Below are 20,978 nucleotides of genomic sequence, written 5' to 3' on the forward strand. Positions count from 1 at the left end.
TCCAGAGAGGCATCCACATTAATTTTCAGTTCATCAAGAGAGGGAGGGATCCAGGAACACCATTTTTTACTCAGTTCATCAAGAGAGGGAGAATTCAATCTATACCCGAATAAGGAGGCTATTCTTTGGTTTTCTGTAGTATTTGTATCAGTAATATTGAGAGAGTTTATTTTGAGTTTAGCTTCAAGGAGAATTTCTTTCAGGATGAGAGATTTGTGCTTTCTTATACTGCAAAGATTCGAAAATTTCTTTCTCTCCAAATTCTGGAAATGGCATTGGAAAAACAGAATTTAAGCACAATTGAGGATTGATTGTTCCCACAAGAGTTCTTTTTTAGCCAATTTGCTTCTTCTATTAGGGAATTTTTCAGGTTTCTGTGGTGCCCAGCTCTCCATAATACTTGTCTCCATATCCAAGCTGAATACCCGCATTTAAAGAACAAATGGTTAACTGATTTAGGGACTGAATTACATAGAACACAAGAGGAACCAGATTGGGGGCCTCTACTGAAGATTCGATCTTTGGTGTTCATCTTGTTAAGAAGGGCCTTCCACGATGTGACAGCATATTTAGGAACATGACCTTTGAACCACACAATATCAGTCCAATGATGTTTTGGGTTGTAAACTCGGATAGAGTTCCAGGTGCTTTTGGTGCTAAAAGATCCATCAGTAGAGGGGGTCCAGATTGGATAGTTTTTATTATCCTCATTTGTGATTGCAAGCTGGAGTAACTTGAATTCTTCTTTAAGTGAATCTTTATGCATAGAGTGGATCCATCCGTCTCTTCTGAGGATTTGGGAGAGGGAATTTGAAGAGGCTAGGGACTATGCAGTAAGAGATCTCAGAAACAGGGAAGAGATGATACCTCTGGGGTGCCAAGGTTGATTCCAAAGATCAATCTCATCCTCTTTACCGACATTATAGCAAATGAAAGGTCTTGAAAGATCCCGAGCCTTTATCATGCCTCTAACACCCCATGAAGGCTTGGCTGGCATTTTCATTGTCCAAATGTTTTTGGTCTTAAGATATTTGCTGTTAAACCATTTGGCCCAGAGTGAATCTTCTTTATTGATAGTATTCCAGAACAATTTCATTTGGAGAGCTTTGTTTACGTCAGAAAGTTTACGGATACCCATCCCTCCTTCAGCCTTTGGCCTGCAAAAATCCTCCCAACCTGTAGAATGGTATTTGATTTGGCCAGTATCGTGACTCCATATAAAAGCTTTGCAGATTTTTTCAATCTCTTCCATGACTCCTTTCGGTAAGTTAAATGCTGAAGACCAGAAAATTTGGAAAGAATTAATTACAGATTTTATGAGTTCCACTCTTCCCGCTTGATTGAGAAATTTTGTGCTCCACCCTGAAATCCTTCTTCTGATTTTAGATATGAGCGACGAGCAGTCTTGGATTCTCAGATTTGAGGTGAACAAATGGATCCCCAAATATCTTATTGGAAAATTCCCTTCTTGCATTTCAAGGGTGTCGGAAATTCTTCTTTTCACTCTAGAACTTGTTCCAGAGAAGAACACTTCACTTTTGTCAAGAACACTTCTTTCTTAATGGCTACAACTAAGGGTATTCTAAACACTTTTTACCTTAACTGTGTTTTTGCCTGATTCCGAATTTAGCCTTACCAAGTCAGTAGAAACTCATTTGATAGACTGAGTTAATTTAAAGTTAAATCGTTAATCATTAACTCGGTAGTGTCGAATTTCTTAAACATAAATTTGAAGGCATGAAATAAATCAGATTGATTATTCGATTAAAAGTACTATGTGAAATCTTTGGTTTTCTTCCACTATCCCTATCCCATATATGCAACGTCTGAATCAATTGAGAACCTTTTTGAATCGATATTATTACATTCTAATTCCTCCGCGATACCTAAGTCGGCTCTGGGAAAAAGAATTCCTTTGCCAGAAAGCGCTTCTAAGTTTTTGAAAATGGCAAGTGGGCAAGTAGCGAGCAGGAAGTGATATATTAATCGCCACCCTTTTCTTCCCAAGGCTAGTGTAAAAATAGTAATAAATACACTAGAGGGGACAATGAGCCTCTGTCATTTGTAAAACCTTTGTTACTCAGCCAAGGGGTAGGGCTGGCAATTTCACCCGAAAAAGCGGGGATCCGCCCCGCCCCGCCCCGTTTGGGGAGGGGATTCCCCGATTTGAAAGGGGAAGGGGAAGGGGAAGGGGATTATAAAAATTCCCCGGTGCGGGGAGGGGAAGGGGAAGGGGATGGAGTTGTCCCCGCCCCGCCCCGCCCCGCTAATCAATGCCATTTTTTTGTAAATTTTTAAGTGTTTTTTTTAAGGAAAACTACTAGAAACTCTGTGGATCGGCTACAAGATTCCCCCAAACATAAACTTAGCTTGTCTTTTCCTTTTAATTAGCTTCTGAGAGCATTTTGGGAACTATAATAACCTTTTCACAGATGTTGAAATAATAAAGACAAGCTGAGAGCCTGAGACGCTGAGTGTATGCAATTATCAAAAAATCGTAGTGCCAACAAAATTTTAGGGTTGGATTGCAGGTTTTAATTTTCAACAAGAAAAATTTAGCTACTAGAAATTTGTTTCATGTCAGCACTAGACTGAATTGCAGTTAAAGAAATAAGTCATTTGTTGATTTTGTTCTCTTCTCCATTCTCATTTCTCATGCTCATCTGGGGGTTAACATGCTATACAGAATGAACTAATGAACATTATTTTGCGTGTGTGAGCGCCCACTTATGGACTTTTAAAGTTCATTGTGACTACTGAAATAGTTACTTTTTGCACATTGGCTGTCTGTTAATGAAGGTAATCCTAGTGCTCATTTCCTATTTATCATTCCATAATTTATGCAGAAAATTGCTGAAAGATGAGGTCCTGTTGTTATTTATGTTTGTTGTCTCATCCATGCATTTCTGATTTTGTCCATCTGTTTGTTGATCACATGAATAGAATCATAGCATTCATCACAATATTGTCTGTAATGGACGTAGAAGAAAGAAGCTCTGTTTGCTGGTTTGATTGGGTTCCAAAGAGGGGGCGGGGCGGGGATTTTGTCCCCGAAGGATGCGGGGAGGGGAAGGGGAAGGGGAAGGGGAAGGGGATTAGATATTCCCTGCGGGGAGGGGAGGGGGATTCCCCACCATCCCCGCAGAGGGGAAGGGGAAGGGGAGGGGGAAAATTCCCCGCAGAGGGGAAGGGGAAGGGGACCCCAACATCCGGCCCCGACCCGCCCCGTTGCCACCCCTACCAAGGGGTCGGAGGTTCAATCCAAGCTTACATACCAAAAAAAATACATTAGAGGGTACACTACAAGGGATGTCATCATGTCAACAAGGATACTGATATTGATACCGGCATACAGGGGGTGGCCCCGGGGAAAAAAGGAGGGGAGGCTAATATATCATTGTCCCAAGGGAAATTTTAGAAGGATACTGATATTGGCCCCACCATGATGCTGGCATCATGCAGAAGATAAGCCAATATACATAAGTAGCTGGATTCTGTGCATGTCCAAAAAGTAGACCCCACCAATCAGAAGCCATCTGAAAAGGTAAAAAGTTCCAAAGAACTACAAAGTTTCAAAGAGCTACAGTACAGACTACTAAAGTGTGTATATCATCTTGACCACACCTTTTGGTGTACAGCCTGACCAAACATTCAGTTTATATTGAGTTGTGGACTTGTTTGGGGAGTGGCCTGTCCATCACCACGGTTATGATGTGTAGTGTATAGACCGAAAATTCGGTGTATATGATATACACTGGAGCTGGATCATGGGTTGTTAAAGCAAGGAGAATTATACTAGGATTTTTAACAGTGGCATTAACTAAGTAGCCTTGGTCTAATAATCTCATGACTAAGCCAAGAATCAATTTAACCACGAGCCCCTGTAACACAAGCCACACCTCTCTCTCTCTCTCTCTCTCTCTCTCTCTCTCATCATTTTTAAGCATTATACAGCTTTTTACTTTCTACCCACACTCTAATTACCAACAGAAATCCCACAACAAGCTTAAACAAAGAAGATTTCTGATTCCCCCATGTTTAATCCATGAAAGAGCTAATCTTACAACAACTACCCAACAACAAAAGACCTAACAAATCTCTCAATCTTCTACATTTAAGAAAAGGAAAACAGACACCCAATTTCATTTAATCCCAAAAACCAACTAAAACCCAACAAATCTCTCTCATTTCAACATAAAAAGGCCCAAAACAAACTTCATTTATTCTCTTCGTCCAATCCATGAAATACCCAATTTGTTTTGATCTTTCAAGATACCAATTACCAGCATAAACCCATCAACATCCTGAAAACTCAATCTCAAAATAACCCAACAAACACCATTCTAGTTTGATACAAGAAAACCCAAGATACAAGGTTGTGTTTAGTACATGAAACCCAGTCTGTTTTAATGTTAGAGACACCAATCACCCAGAAGAGAGAGAGAGAGAGAGAGAGAGAGAGAGAGAGAGAGAGTTTTTCAGACTTTAAAAAAAGTGCACAACAACTCAGCACCATATTACTCTCTGAACTTGAAATAATGCCAAAAATACTCTCAAATTGCAGAAATAACAGTGGTAGGCAATTTCCCCAAAATGAGAAAAGAAAGAGGAGAATAATCATTCAGAAACCAACCAGAGTCTTGACTATATTTTCTAATCTTAAAAATTAACAAAAACAAAGTATGATGATTACATCTTGAAGCACAATCCAATTTTCTAAAACTGGCAGACATAACAGTAACAAAGATCAATACAACATGACATTTAAAGAAAAACAGAAATTTAAAAACCCATCTCTATTGGCTAATAAGAGAACATAATCTAACACTTCTGACTTTTGTCTGTTATTTTCTACCCTGTATCAGAATCTAAAGATCAGTGCAGAGGCATTTTTAAAGCACTTCACAAACTAAATCCCAATTCAGTGAATTCAAGCAGCAGCAAACTGATCTGTCACTGAAATTGGGTATCAGAATTTGCTCCCGAAAGGCGGCCGCTTGAAGACGCTGAGGTGGAGGCCGAGTTTCCCCGACTACCTTCTTCTGTTCCTTCTTTTCCTCCATCCTTTGAGGCTTTGGAGAAGATTGATCTAACATCCTCAGCTATTTTAGGTTTTATCTGACCCCTTTTTGGGAAAGGGTTTCCTCTTCCTTTCTTTGGAGGGCAAGAAGCTTGATATGGCATTGCTTTGGTGAAGTAGAAATTGCACAATTCAGAAGAAAGAAAGAGGAGAGTTTCTAGAGGAGGGGGTCTGAGAAGGAAAGAAAATGAAGTGAGTGGGGAAGGTGAAGGAAAGAGAATTTCAAAGTCTGTCAAGAACTAGATAAGGAGTTGAAATATATGATAAAGGGGCTATGAATTGGGTTCCTTGTGTTACAAGTTTCAAAATTACACTCAGTTAAATTCAGTGAAAACAGTGTTTACAATGGGAATCTTGGAGTTTCAAACCAGAGAGGAAAAGGAAATTATATCTGGTTATGCAAATTACCAAAATTACCATTAAATTTAGCTTTCCCTTACCTTTCATTTGTAAAAAAGTTTAGATCTTGATGGATGGTAACAAATGTAAGCATGTGATATTAGAAACTTGGAAGTGGTCTAATCTATATTAAATACAGTACCACATTTGCCGATCCGCCCGGGGTCGTTATCTTAAAAAAAAAAAATACAGAACCACATACTATGGTAGGAAGACACATATACATACATGGTTTGGCATTTCAGGTTGTAGGGAATCTAATCGGGTAGAACCGTAGAACTCACCCCTAAAAGCTAGCCATTAGAGGGAGGGTGCCCATTCCCTTATAACCCATCGACATCCCTTTTACTTATCCGATGTGGGATCTTTTGCTTTTGAGTACACACGTCGGTTCAATATTAAAAATCCTATAATAATTTTTCATTCCATTTTCAGTAGATTTAGAATAGGGAAAATGACATCGGAATAAAATGCTATAACAATGGAATTCAGAGATTTTAAATGGTGGCCGACCTTTACATGTAAAGGTTGGAGAGAGTTGAGAGATTTGAGAGGCGGGTTGGATTAGGGTTGACCATCCTCAACCCTAGGCTTAGGTTGGGTTGGGTTGGGTTGGGTTAGGGCTGACCATCCTCAACCCTAGGCTCAGGTTGGATGCTACCAGGATTGGAATAGGGTTGGCCTCATCCGGATCTGAGTTGCACCCCTACAAAAAAGTGTATAATAAAATGGACTGTCGTTATGAAACAAGCGAGTTTGGTTACCATTCCCCTTTTTTATAAATCCAATTGCAAGAATTTGACATTAGATCTAGGATCCATCTTTGGTAATCATGACATAAATGGAATGAAGATGAAAGACTAACAATCCTTCAAAAAACAACGATAGTGATTTTCCAGTTTCCACCACCATTTCTCAGCATTCCCAGCCCTATTTACATTTTCAGGAAAAGAGTCAAAGACAAAGAAAAGACGAACATAAATCCATACGGGTGTGGCTCTTTGGCTTAAAGTCATGGGCATGCTCCCCATTGATGCGAGTTCGAATCCCCTAGGCAGCCGGTTAAGACCGATGCGCGTGGTTTATGGTTGATTGCGTGCATCCGTAGGGAATGGTCCCGCCCTAAATTTTGGGGTAGGGATACCCTCTGTCATAAAAAAAAAAAAAAAAAGATGGCCAGGAATTTTGGGGTAGGGATACCCTCATAAAAAAAGATGGCCAGGAATTTAAAAAATTCGGAGAAGGGGTGGAAATATCAGTTCCAAGAAAAGCACAAAAGTTTACTCGAGGTGATCTTCAATGACGTTTTTGTCCAACGTCATGTGTATACGTATCTATGCATGTGTATGAGTTATATTACAGGCGTGAACGCCAGCTGTCAAAAGGCGTTTATTTTGTCCCATGTGTGAAAGGGTTCCCTACTCAGCGAGCTTGCCATTTCCTTCTATTGGGTGTGGGGACCAATTATGAGTAGGGTGGTTTCCGACTTTACTAAAATGTCCCTGCTAGTAGCCCAGATCTATCCATGATTGGGACCCACAAATGAATGGCCCTGATTATAGATAGGCCATTGAGCAAAATTTGCTCAGATCAAACGATCCTAACAGATAAGCAGCCGTGTTGCAAAATGGAAAAATCAAGAAATATTGCCGATTTTCAGTCGAGTTTTTTGTTTCTTGATTTTTAGCCACTTCTCATCACTTAGGCACTGTTTGTTTAATAATATGATAACCGATTGTGAGCCCCAAACCTATTATTGGGCTCAAAAGTACATTTAAGTTTGAGTCCAATAATTGGTTTAAGACTGGCAATCGGTTGTCATAATCTGATATGAACAAGGCCTTAGAGACTCTAGTTTCCTGATTTTTAGCATCGCCAGAAATCTAATCTCAGGAGACGGATTATCCTCGTAGTGAATTTTGGGTAGCACAAGGGTCTCTTTGGATACCTCTAAAATTATTTATATATAATCCCATAAATAACAATCTAAAGAGTTTTATAATTCATAATACATTTGCAAAATAAAATAAATTAAAAATAAAATAATATTATTTCAAAAAAAAGAAATAATTTGGGTATTATAGAAAACGGTCATAATGGTTTGATCTTTTTTTCAGTTAATACTCAATTTCTTTTGATGCACAGATGGACGTAAAATTTGTTAACATAAAACAATTACTACGCCCATTTTTCCTCGAAAGAAACGGAAACTAAGGGCACGTTTGGTTACCATGAATTTTTTTTCATGATAAATAGCCAGCGGATACGATGGTGGAGTTGCTAAAAATTAGGAATAAAAAATCAGAAAAATAGTGTCTTCAAAGTGATGAGAAGTGGCTAAATACATTGCTCAAACAAAAAACTCTATTCAAAATATAATCCTATCGTGAAAAAAAAATTCCTAGCTGCCCTACACGGCAGGGTATTTTTATTTTTTAAAATTAGGTAAGAATAAGGTGCCTAGTTATAATTTCTAGAGGGCGAAGATAGGATAATTCGCACCCCTTTAAAGGTAACCCAATTCACATTAAACAGGTGCGAATTAAGCTACAGGGGGTGCGGATTTATGATTGCCCTTTCTATATTTAATAGGATATTATAACAATTTAGAAGGGTTTCAGTAGATCTTCTTACAAATACATCAGTATTATAACAACCTTTAGCATCTAAGTAGTTGGGTGTAAATAAAGAGGAGTAGTACCATTATTAAAAAAGGAGTGCAGATATAATTTTTCTTACACGGAATTCAAAGAATTCAAGTAACAGAAGAATAAAAAACAAAACACAATACTCAATTTGGAAGTGATATTTACACCCCTTTTGTAGGATATCATCGAAAATTGTAGGTTACTCCGTTTAGAGGTACGTAAAACAAAACACACAGAAGGAAAGGAAAAGAAATTCCAGTTTCTTTGCTTTCCTTTTCCTCCAGATCTGGGAGGAATTGCATTTAGAAAAAATTTACAACCTGTCATGTGAATAGTAAATGGCGTCCAAGCAATGGTAGGAAAAAGAAAATGTGTGATTTTACTTTGATTTTTTCAGCTTTTCATTTTTTATGTGTAAAAAAGTAGGACATTTTAGAAAATACCTGTCATTTCCAAACTTTTCCAAGAAATTCTTGCAATCCAAAGAGGGCCTGGATATCTCTTCAAAATCATTATCATAATATATATGAACTGATATTCCCACCCCTTTTGCTTGTCTTTTCCCGAAACCATTTTTGTTTGTATTATCCTTGAAATAAAGTGAATTCTAGGAAAAGACAAAAAAGCTTGGTGGAAATACTGAGATAGAGAGGGGATTGATCATTAACTCAGCAGAAACCGAGCTATTCTAAACCGTATATGAAACCATTGTTGTTATAGGGTGTGAGAAGGACCTCAGAAGCAGAGCCATCAAAGTTGTCAGGGCACGCTACATGAAAGACGCCTTGGCTGTTTCGGACTGGCTCGACTGATGCTCCATCATCCTCGAGTTTGGCTCTGAAGAGCTTCAACATGGTAGCTGCCTGTGAGAGGTATATGAACAGGTACGGGGTACGATGGTAGCCCGATATGCTGTATGATGAGGGTAGGCTAAGTTGGTTCGCTGGTCGGTTTGGAGCGCTAATCCGGGTCACTCTAGCGCTCTCTCTTTAGTTTAATGTTATGCCAAGAGATGCTAAAGCATTGTTAGACCTTATCTTAAATATCACAATCGGATATATCAACTAGTCGGTGCTGACAGTTTTTGAGAAAGGTAATCACATTTGATACTGTCGACAGCAAATTTCACGTAAATTCACTAACACGAGAATTCGAGAACAAACTACAAAAAAAATTGTAATTAATAAAAATGTGGTACAACTTTCTTAAGTCCTCTGATTAATGATCAAATTGTAGAACACAAAGTTGAGTTTGGTGAAGACGATGGCCTTTGCGGCGTGATTCTAGCTTTCTTCGGTGTTTGAAGATGTTTGGACTTGACTTCACTCCGAGCTTCGCTCTTTATCGGTTGCGAAGGCGTGCGATTTTACTCCAATGAAGGGCCTTTATAGTGCCTTGATGCCGGAGGGTACTCTTAAACTCAATTTTGATGGAAGCTAAATGGGAAATCCAGGACCTACAGGGTTTGGGGAGCAATTCGTGACTTTAATGGAACCACAATTATGACATTTTCTGGACCGGCGGGTGTATGTGATGCAAACGAGGCGGAAGCTAGAGCATTATTTTTCGGGCGTCGTTGGTTTATGAATCATAATTTGGGGGCCTTAATCGTGGAAGGTGATTCAACCAACGTCATTGCATGAGCGAGGAATCAAGGTCCTGGCCCTTGGCAGCTTGCAAACGAGATTGATGAGATACGAGATCTCATGGGTATCATACGTCCGTTGATAACACATCGAAGGCATACGGCTAACACTCTGGCCGATCGTTTAGCGAAGGAGAGAGTCGGATTATGGGTTTCGAATATTGTATTTAATGCTCCGGGAGCTCTTGTAATTCACTGTATTACACAGGGACATCTTGTCCCTTCTTCTTGTAATTTCCTTTCGGGAATAAAATAAACTATCATCTTAAAAAAAAAAAAAAAAAAAAAAAAAGGGGGGGGGGGGCCTTTGTAGTGGCTTGATCTTCACAGAAAATTTCTTCAAGTACTTGATTGCTTAGTTGGGAGGAGTTTTTTTTTCCTCTTGAGTTATGTTCTCTCTGGATCCTTTTTGCTTCTTGCTTTTTTTTCTCTGAAAAGAGAGAAGTAATGTATTTATATTCCATAATTAAGCAATAACTACCCACAACCACTTTGGATAGTGGTGTAAGTGGTTGTGGGTCCCACTACCTCTATGTTTTGGTTTTGGTGGTGGTGAGTTGCACTTGAAATGGTGGCCATTGGGCTTGCCACTTAATGGGCTTCCCATTTGGGCTCAAGTGGGACCATTTACATGTAAAACCCCTTTTTTATGAGTAGGGCCCACTTAAGGATTTGAAGGGCAATTTTGTAACTTAAAAATGGACATGTATTTTTTGTTTTTATGTCCACAGACATCTATTTACAAAAAAAAAGATTAATACTTGTAGTGCCGGCATCATTTTTTATGTCCACAGACACCTGTTTACACAGCTTTCTTCTTTCTACATGTACTCTATTTATCAATCCCACAACAAACTTAAACAAAAAAGATTTCTGATTCCCTGATCCATAAAAGAGCTAATCTTACAACAAGTCTCCAACAACAAAAGACCTAACAAATCTCAAAATCTTCTACATTAAAGGGAAAATAGAAACCCAATTTCATTTAACCCCAAAAACCAGGTAAAACCCAACAAAGCTCTCAAATTTCAACATAAAAGCCCTGAAACAAATAAAATTTGTTCAATCTGTCTAATCCATGAAATATGCAATTTGTTTTGGTCTTTCATGATACCAATTACCAGCATAAACCCATCAACATCCTGAAAATTCAATCTAAAAACAACCCACCAAACACCATTCTAGTTTGATACATGAAAACCCAAGATACAAGGATCTGTGTTTAGTAAATGAAACCCAGTTTATTTTAATGTTGCAGATACCATTTACCTACAAAAAGAAAAAAAAAAGAGATTTTTCACAACAATTCAGCACCAAATTACTCTCGGAAATTGAAACAATGCCAACAATACTATCAGATTGCAGAAATAACAGTGCTAGGCAGTTTCAGGATGGCAGTTTCCCCCAAATGAGAAAAGGAAGAGGAGAATAATCATTCACAAACCAACAAAAGTCCTGCCTATATTTCTCTAATCTTCAAGATTAACAAAAAGAGAGTACGATGATTACATCTTGAAGCGGGATCCAAAGACTAAACTACAATCCAACTCGTAATGCTGCTTCTCTAAAACTTGAAGACATAACAGAAACAAAGATCAATACAGCATGACATTCAAAGGAAAGCAGAAATTTAAAAACCCATCTCTATTGGCTAATAAGAGAACATAATCTAACACCTCTGCCTTTTATCTATTATTTCTTCTACTCTATCAGAATCTATAGATCAGCAGCAGAGAGTCATTTTTAAAGCACTTCACAAACTAATTCCCAATTCAGTGAATCCAAACAAGAACAAACTGATCTGTCACTGAAATTGGGTGTCGGAATTCGCTCCTGAAAGACGACCGCTTGAAGACGCCGAGCCTCCGCAGCTACCTTGTTCTGTTCTTTCTTTTCCTTCTTCCTTTGGGGCTTTGGAGAAGATTGATCTGACAAAGTCGCCAGCCTCCGCGGCTATTTTAGGTTTGATCTGACCTCTTTTTGGGTAAGGATTTCCTGTTCCTTTCTTTGGAGGGTCAGAAGCTTGATGTGTCATTGCTTTGGCGAAGAAGAAATTGCACAAAGTTCAGAAGAAAGAAAGAGGAGAGTTTGGAGGGGAGGAAAGAAAGTGAAGTGAGTGGGGAAGGTAAACACCAGAGTGTGTATATATACTGATTGGGGTATGAATTGGGTTCTTTGAATCTTTGTGTTGCAAGCTTCAAAATTAACTAGGGTAAAGTAAAAAACAGTATTTACAGTGTGAATGTTTGAATTTCAAGCCAGAGGATAGAGTTATTAAAGATAACCAATGACCTGAAATTGCCATTAAAAAAAAAAACATAACGAAACTGACGTTTCCACCCCCCTTTAAAAAAAGACAATGAAAGGGTATTTGAAAAGGCCGGTGGAGGGGTGGAAATATCATTCCATAAACAAGCACCCAGAATAATTCGACGTCATCTTCTTTGACGCTTCAGTGCAAACGTCATGAATGCATGTATGTATGCATACATTCGACGTCATATCATACATATTCCACGGTGTTAAAGGTTTGTATTTGTCAAGCGTAGGGAACTTCCCGAATTACTATAATGTCCCTGCTAATAGTCCAAATCCATCCGTGATTGGGACCCACAAATGAATAGCCCTGATTAAAGATTGGCACACACAATAATTAAAGTAGAAAAGAATTCACTGCCAAGAACTTTTGATACCAGTGGAAAATGATAGTGGGAAAGATAAATGATATTTCCACCCATTTTTGTTTGTCATTTTCAGGAAAAGAAACACAAGAGGGTGGAAATGATGAAAATGGGGTGGAAATATCATTTCCCAATAATGGAAAAATGTTAATGGCTTATTTTTACTCTTTAAGAGTCATGGGCTATGGCCAACATTTCTCTCTATGCCTTTATGAGTCATGGGCTATGGCCTACATTTCTCTTATATGGCACACAAATCTCTAATATATAGAAAAAGACATCACATAAGCTTCTAATATTAATAGGGGAGTGATAAATCCACTCCCAAATATGATAAATCGACTCCCCATGTGTCTTTCTCTCTCTTCTGGGTTAGAGAGAAAAAGAGGAGAGAGATAGACATGGGGAGTTGATTTATCATTTTGGGGGGTCGATTTATCACTGCCCTACCAAACAACATCTTCCACAATATTTTCAATGGAGAATTTGAAATCAAATATAAGTCCTTTCAGGGGGATTTAGTCGTAAGGGATTTTGAAGGTTACGTGGACTTCATTAAATGTCCGTGACTCTTTAGGAACTTGGACTTTGAATGTGCAGACACTTCGGACTTTTGAGACTTACAAGGACTTTAGCGGGGACTTTTTAGAGTCAACCGGACATTGAAATTGCACGTTAGTCATCAACAACTACATGACTTTAAATTCCTGGACTTTCAATATTCAATTTTTACTACTATCCTATGGGTTTATGGCCCCAACTACTAATGTACATTTGTGGGCCACACAAATTTGGCACTACAAGGACAATGATCTACCGGCTAAACAATCGCAGGGAGAATTTATGCTGCCCCATTTATAATACCCTTTTGGAATGATTTATTAAAGATAATAGAAAACGCTTCGTTTCAATTCTATTGCCCTATTTTAATGTCTTTGGAGATGTAAAAGAGCTACAGAAGAAACACAATAACAAGAGATATCCAAGGATCAGCCAACGTGTAATTATTAGTAGCTCTCGGTTCCTTGCAGGTGGACACATGAACTGCAAGAATTCCAACTACAACAGAGCAATAAATAGAAAAGGAAAGGCAGGGAAACAAGATATCCACATGAGATAAGAAGAGCTTACCACACTAGCCTTTCCATCATATAGAAATAAACTAGACAGTAAAATAAAAGCAACAAAGAATGTTATCCAAGTAGTTATGAACTAGCATGGAGAACCCAATGTAAACTGCCTGAACTAGCATGATACATGTGCAACCAAGGATAATAAGCCATGCTCTACATTCATGTCATATACGAAAGAAAAAAAGCATTTTTTAGCATAGATATCACTATAGCAAAATGAAGTGTCTTATCATGCCATATGTCCCACAAACAAAAACCATCATCTTAATACCACAAAACCAAAAAATATGAGTCTAAATGATCAACTCTCTACTCATGCTATCAGTGATATGCTTCTATTTTAGACTTCCATCTTCTTAATACAACAAAAAACATCTTAATACCACAAAATCTATCAGCCAAAATAACCTTCTCCTCAAGCTCTTAGTTATATGCTTCTATTTTCAGACTTCCATCTTAAAAAATCCTTGCGAGCCTCCACGTCCATCTGTATAAATTGTTCTTTGACCTCTCGGGTGTTCAACAACTCATGGGCCCTATAAAGAAGGTCTCGTTCTAAGTTCGGAATCTCATTTAATGCCTTTAGCCAATTGGCATGAGCAGCTTTCTTCGGATTAAGTGCCTTCATTTCGCTAACTAGCTCAACAAATGATTCTACAAGTACTTCATTGTGGTCTACAGCAAGTCGTGCCCTTTGACGAGATGAAGTGTCCCCCTCATTTTTACGCTTTCGTTGCATTGTTGATGTGGTAGAATGGCTAAGCGGCACATGCGAAGGTGCATCATCAACAAAGTGATCTCCACCATTACCTATATCATCACCCAATGCAATATCAACAAAGTCATCTCCCCCATTGTCTATATCTATACCAGCCTCTGAAACCTGCGCAGCATATGAACCAACTGCGAAACCTTGGCCCATGATTGTCTTCAAGTCCTCGAACTCCTCAATTGTCTTCATTCTGTAGTTGGCAGCCTTTGGGTGGGCCTATATCAAAGAAAGACAAAATTTGTTGATAATTATAATTTAATAAAGCACAATACACAAACTTTGAAACAAATTATATTCTTACCATGATATAAGCATCCCAAACCTCTTCCGGGGTTGTAATTTTTTTACTAAATGGATCCCAACCAAATCCTGAATTCGACGCCATTAACTCTGCAATCGGTTTAAAAGTTCTTTTCCACACTCTCAGCTTGCTCTGAACATGGTCATATGTTTTGTTACATTGAAGTTTTGAATTCAACATTGGCAGGACTTTAGTCGTGATGAGATTCTTGGAAAAGGACCCATCAGCTTGTCTTGCCCCGTTGTTTGCTTCATCCACCAATATTCTTAGTAATTCCTGAGATTCCTGAGGACTCCATTGCTCATATGCACCCTTGCCTTTTGCTGGCTTTGACATCTACAAACAAATTAGTGTCCAAAAAACAAATTAGAATCTTGATAATTTAATATTTATTACAACTTATAAGTTCAAAATCAACGTCCATGTTTGAGAAACACATTCTACATGAGATAACATTGACACGAGAAACTCGTAGTTGAGCTAATATGATGAGAAACACATTAAAAGAACATATTCTACATGAGAAATTCATAGTTTAACTAAAAGCAACTAGATCTGTTTTCTTTAGATTCTAGTTGAAGGCTTCTTGTGAAATTCCAGAAATTCAAATGGAATTCAGCCGAAAAAAATTACGACAGTAATTGAGGTTGAATTTGGAATATTAGAGTGCCAAAACCCTAGATCTAGTACTTCCATCCGATTGATTAAAGGTTCAAACCAAAATAAGCTTAGTTCTAGGGAATCTGTTTATGGTGATACATGCTTCCCTTAAACTAGCTCTCATAACTTTCCATCAACAGAATTGTGAGTTTATTATAATGTGTAGTCATAGATATCTTAAGATATAAAGAAAAGTGTAGAAAATACTAGAAACAAAGGCTTTTACAAGCACAGATATAGCAGCGCATCTCCACAATCTTGAGCAGTATTTTTTTTTGTTTGAGGTAGAAGGGTAGTAGCATAAACAATTAAAGAAATGTCCCACATGTAAAATTCAAAGGCATTCTTTCTTCTCAACAGGTGTCAACAAGGTATTCAGGATTGCATATACAATTTGCAATCGAGTAATGCAAGCATGGTGAATTTCCATCAATATTTGATTTCATAAGTACATTATATATCAAAACTAATTAAAATAACCAACTAAAAGAGAAAAAAAGCTTTACTCACAGCATAAAAAGAATAAGAAGAGGATAAAAAAAGCACCAAGTTCAGCAGAGGCAAAATACAAATGGAATAAAAATACATAATTTCTTTCTTGATCATATAATCATATTTCAATGCAGAAAGAAGATGCCCTAAACTTGAAGGTCATTCCAATGCAATCCCCATGCAAGAGTAGGGCATCATGAGAAGTAAAAGAAGATGCCCTAATTGCCAAGAGGTATTTGTGGTTTTTTCAAGTGATGGAGAGAACGGTTGTGAGAGGGTTTTCTCTAGCTCTAACCAAGGGGTTTTCCTCTTGGATGATTCCTGGAGAAGAAAATAACCCCTCGTCCTCATCTTTCAAGCCCTAATCCCTCTTCCAATTAATCAAGAAGAGAGAGAGAGAGAGAGAGAGAGAGAGAGAGAGAGAGAGAGAGAGACTTCTTGTTGCAGTTGACACGGAACCTTTGGTTGTGGATGAAGAAGGCAAGGGGCGTGAAGGAGACGGGAGAGGAGGAGAAACCAAAATACCACCTCTTTAGGCGCGACAATTTGTTGCGTAGATTTAGTTATAGGCAGGAACTTGAAGGTCGCGTCGGGTGAGAGTCCGCACATTTCAAGAACTTGCTACTAACACTTACTTTTAAAGTTCCTCCACAGAAGCGCGCGCCACTAACGCGGGATTCTATTAGTCCGTCAAAGGCAGCGCAAATCCTTTCCGACTAACCCCCCCTCAGCTTCCTTGAGTCCATGCACGGGTGCATGTGATCTTCATGAATATTTGAAATCCTAACAAACAAAGAAAGGGGTATCATTGTAGAGTTTGCCTTTAATTTTTTTAGAATTTTAGGGGTGTCATTATCAAAGGAGGAGTGCAGATATCATCTCTCTTACTATATTTAACACATTTGGTTTAATCACTCTCTTTACCACATTTAACTTATGTGGTCTAATTAAATAAGGCACAACCAAGGAATGGAATATTGGTTAAAGGGACTAATATCCGCACTACTCTATTTTGATAATAGTACTACCCCCCCTTGTCTTACACTTATCTGATTGGATGTTGATAGCATCTTGAGTAGTAGTGCAATGGCCCTGAATAGCTAATTAGTCAGGTGTAAACAACGTGAGTAGTGCCATTATGAAAATATGGTAGTGTGGATATCAGTCCCTGTGGTTAAATGAATGTCACATTCAATAGGAATGGACGTTGTTCAAGGGATTCTTAAATGTAGTTTCACATAATTTTGTATTTCTCACTGTTGGAGTTCGGTCTAGGATGCCCATGCGTTTGCGTGTGCGTGTGTGTGAGCACGTGTGTGCATGTGGGTGTGCGTGTGTGTGAGCACATGTGTGCATGTGGGTGTGCGTGTGTATGTGCGGGTGTGCCAACCTCTCTCGAGGCAAGAAATTGGAAACTAGTTTCGAAGGACTCAAAGACCGAACCGTTTCCGTTCCCTGGGATTGATTTTAGGCGATTAAGAAGAAGAGGGGAACAACACTTGTTCCTTGGGCTCCTCTCCGTTTGCACATATGGAAATGACTAGGTGCAGAGCGCGACGCTAAAAGTAAAGGGACGTGTCTACACACATGGGGCGTGGATGACACTCAGGGTCAACAGATCGCTTGACTCAAACCACACGGCAAAACAAGTACAAACCAGGCACCAATGCAAGGGATAAATCAAACTTAAGAGACAAAACTCACCTGAGAAGATGAATTCATTACTTCCTTAATCCGAGTACAGCTACATCTACAATAAGAAAAAGGGTACAAGTGATGGAAAAGTAAAGACAAAAAGCTAAAAATGTTTGTATTTTGGTTCAGGGACCACTTCATTGGAGACAGATGCCTCCTCATATACTTTTATTCGGGTAATCGCTCTTCGTTACCCCACTTTCTTCTTGGAAGGAAACTTTTTGGTAACTACCCATGATGGGTTACCTTTTTCTCACTTCCTCCATAGTTCAGGTGGTTATCATCCACCTTCCTACTTTCTTCTTGAAAAGAAACTTTTTGGTAACTACCCATGATGGGTTACCTTTTTCTCACGTCCTTCATAGTTCAGGTGGTTATCATCCACCTTCCCACAATTGGCAACAACCATACCACATCCCTGCGATAGTCCAAACAAACGGATAGCATCATGATAATTCGGTCCCATTTGACCTATTGTCCCTCTTAAGATGAACGTGCTCAAATGAAATCTTGGATAAGAAGAGTCATTTACGTAAGTGGTTGGATTCACTGTATGACCACTAGCCAGACCTAACATTCAGTTTATATAGACTTGTGGACTTCTTTGGCTGCTGTGGCCTGTCCCATCACGACAATTGCGCTGTGTAGTGTATACACCGAAAATGCGGTGTATATGATAAACATTGGATCTGGCTCATTGATTGTTAAATTAAAGCAAAGGAGAATTATGCCGGGATCTAACAGAGGCATTGACAAAGTAGCTTTGCTCCATTTATCTCATGACCATGGTTTAAAATTTCGGTTTCGGACCCTGAAATTTTGAAATTTCAGGCGAAATCTGGTACCACAAAGAAAATGGTATTTTAATCAATATTAATTTTCGGCCGAAATTTCGGTAATTTCTATCGCAATTTCTGTAAAGTATTAAAATAATAATAATAAAAAAGGTTTTTTGGTTTAAATTTCCGGCAAAATCGAAATTTCGGCCGAAACAAATGACCGTTTCGGTTTTGGGTGATTTCGGTGTCGGTCTCCACCGAAATCCGAAATAACCATGCTCATGACTAGCCAAGAACCAATGTAACAAGAAGCCTTCGCAACACAGACCACACCTCACTTTCTCTCATCATTATGTAGCTTTATACAGCTTTCTGCTTCTACCCATACTGTAATTACCAACAGAAATCCCACAACAAACTTAAACAAAGATGATTTCTGATTCACCCATGTTTAATCCATGAAAGATCTAATCTTACAACAACTATCCAAGAACAAAAGACCTAACAGATCCGTCAATCTACTACATTTAATAAAGGGAAAACAGACACCCAATTCCATTTAATCCCAAACACCAGCTAATAGCCAAAAAATCTCTCAGATTTCAACATAAAAAGCCCAAAACAAACTTCATTTGTTCGATCTGTCTAATCCATGAAATACCCAATTTGTTTTTATCTTTCGTGATACCAATTACCAGAAGAAACCCATCAACGTCCTGAAAACTCAAAAAAAAAAAAAAACAAACACAGACCCCTCTGGTTTGATACTTGAAAACCCAAGATACAAGGTTTTGTGTTTAGTACATGAAACCCAATCACGCATAAAGAAGAGAGAATTTTTCAGCTTCCAAATACCCAACAATTCAGCCCCAAATTACTCTCTGAAATTGAAACAATGGCAACAATACTCTCAAATTGCAGAAATAAGACTGATGGGCAGTTTCCCCTAAATGAGAAAAGAAAGAGGAGAATAATCATTCAGAAACCAACCAGAGTCTTAACTATATTTTTCTAATCTTCAAAATTAAGAAAAACAAAATATGATGGTTACATCTTGAAGCGCAATCCAAGGAGTAATCTATAATCCAACTCCTAATCCTGAGGTAGTTCTGTCAAAGAAATTTAAAAGCACATCTCTATTGGCTAATAAGAGAACATAATCTAACACCTCTGCCTTGTATCTGTTATTCTTCTACTCTGTATCAGAATCTAAAGATCAGCTGCAGAGGAATTCAAAGCACTTCACAAACTAAATCCCAATTCAGTGAATTTAAGCAAGAACAAACTGATCTGCCACTCAAATTAGGTGTTGTAATTCTCTTCAGAAAGGCGGCCGCTCGTAGACGGCGAAGTGGAGGCTGAGCTTCCCTTGCTATCTTGTTCTGTTCTTCCTTTTCCCCCATCCTTTGAGGTTTTTGGGCTGATTGCTCTGACAAAGTCCCCAAAAATCTTGGCTTTTATCTGACCTCTTTTTGGGAAAGGGTTTCCTGTTCCTTTCTTTGGAGAGTCAGTAGCTTGATATGCCATTTCTTTGGTGAAGAAGAAATTACACAATTTAAGAAGTGGAGTGAGTGGGGAGAGTGAAGAGAATTTCAAAGTCTGTCAAGAACAAGAAATGGAGTTGAAACACAAGTATATATACTGATGGGGGGCTATGAATTGGGTTCCTTGTGTTGCAAGTTTCAAAATTACCCATGGTCAAATTCTGTGAAAACAGTATTTACAGTGAGAATCTTTGAATTTCAAAGGAAAAGGAAATGCTATCTGGTGTTAGAATATGTGGGATCCAACGGTTGGATTGGGTTAAGATCTCACCGTTGGATCATCTTGGAGGCAACTAGATAAATTAGGCCAGTGGATTAGAAGAGGCAAGCAATTTAGTTTCTATTTGTCTGATGAAAATTTTCAATCCTCGATGAAGTGCATGGACCCCAGCTTCTTTGGAGTTTGTAGTACCAATAGGACCCACTAAGGAAGAGATGATATTGCCACCACATGACAATGCTTTTCAATCTCAAAACATAACAATCCTCCTTGTATAATATTTCTTGGAGAAAAGGCTCACAAACTATCATAGGTAGAGCTTTTTTGGAAACAAACAGTTGCTTTTTTTGTCAAATCAATGTTTCCTTTTGTGCACAGGCCATAATTGCCAAAGTTGCTCCGGAGGGAAGTCCTCCCTTCAAAAGGTATCCATCATGGAACTGAAGTGATTAGGAATTCCATGGTTGGAACTTTAAAGTTCTACCTTAGGAAGATGAATCTGATGACTGATCAGATAACCTCGATACTAAAACCCCTGTTCTTTTAATAGAATTCTATCATGACTACTGACTGTAGAATAACATAGCAGTGTTAGACATAAGGTTTTCTTGTCCCCTTAGTTAGAGACGTAGCATCATTCAAGTTCTCCATATATCACCTAATTTGTATCGTGTTGTATTATTTATGTTTTCCGGGTTTTACCTTTTAATTTAGCTTTCAAGAGATTAAAAATATTACTTACAATTAAGATATCGAATTTCTTACCATAATAGATCATCCATGCACTAAGGCCCTCTTTGGATTCCAGGAAAAATAGTTTTGAAAGTCCCTACTTTTTTAATACCCTACAAAGATAATTTGAACTAATCCTATTCAATTTTTACTCGGGTGACCTTCAATTTATGATATTATCTATCTAAATTAACCAC

The 20,978-nt window shown here is 38.4% G+C and overlaps 1 protein-coding gene across 1 annotated transcript; it reads right to left on the minus strand.

Moving 5' to 3' along the window:
- Positions 1–14,013: 14,013 nt before the first annotated feature.
- Positions 14,014–19,688, minus strand: LOC143892115 (uncharacterized protein At2g29880-like). Its single transcript, XM_077396583.1, has 4 exons — positions 19,572–19,688; positions 17,850–17,924; positions 14,660–14,995; positions 14,014–14,574 (listed from the first exon to the last, which is right to left on the minus strand). Exons 1-4 carry the CDS (start codon positions 19,686–19,688, stop codon positions 14,014–14,016), a joined length of 1,089 nt encoding a protein of 362 aa, XP_077252698.1.
- Positions 19,689–20,978: the final 1,290 nt, after the last annotated feature.

The sequence above is a fragment of the Tasmannia lanceolata genome, unplaced genomic scaffold (assembly GCF_043159265.1).
Source record: "Tasmannia lanceolata isolate RefF3 unplaced genomic scaffold, GAP_Taslan_0.1 ptg000002l, whole genome shotgun sequence".
Classification (NCBI taxonomy): Eukaryota; Viridiplantae; Streptophyta; class Magnoliopsida; order Canellales; family Winteraceae; genus Tasmannia; species Tasmannia lanceolata.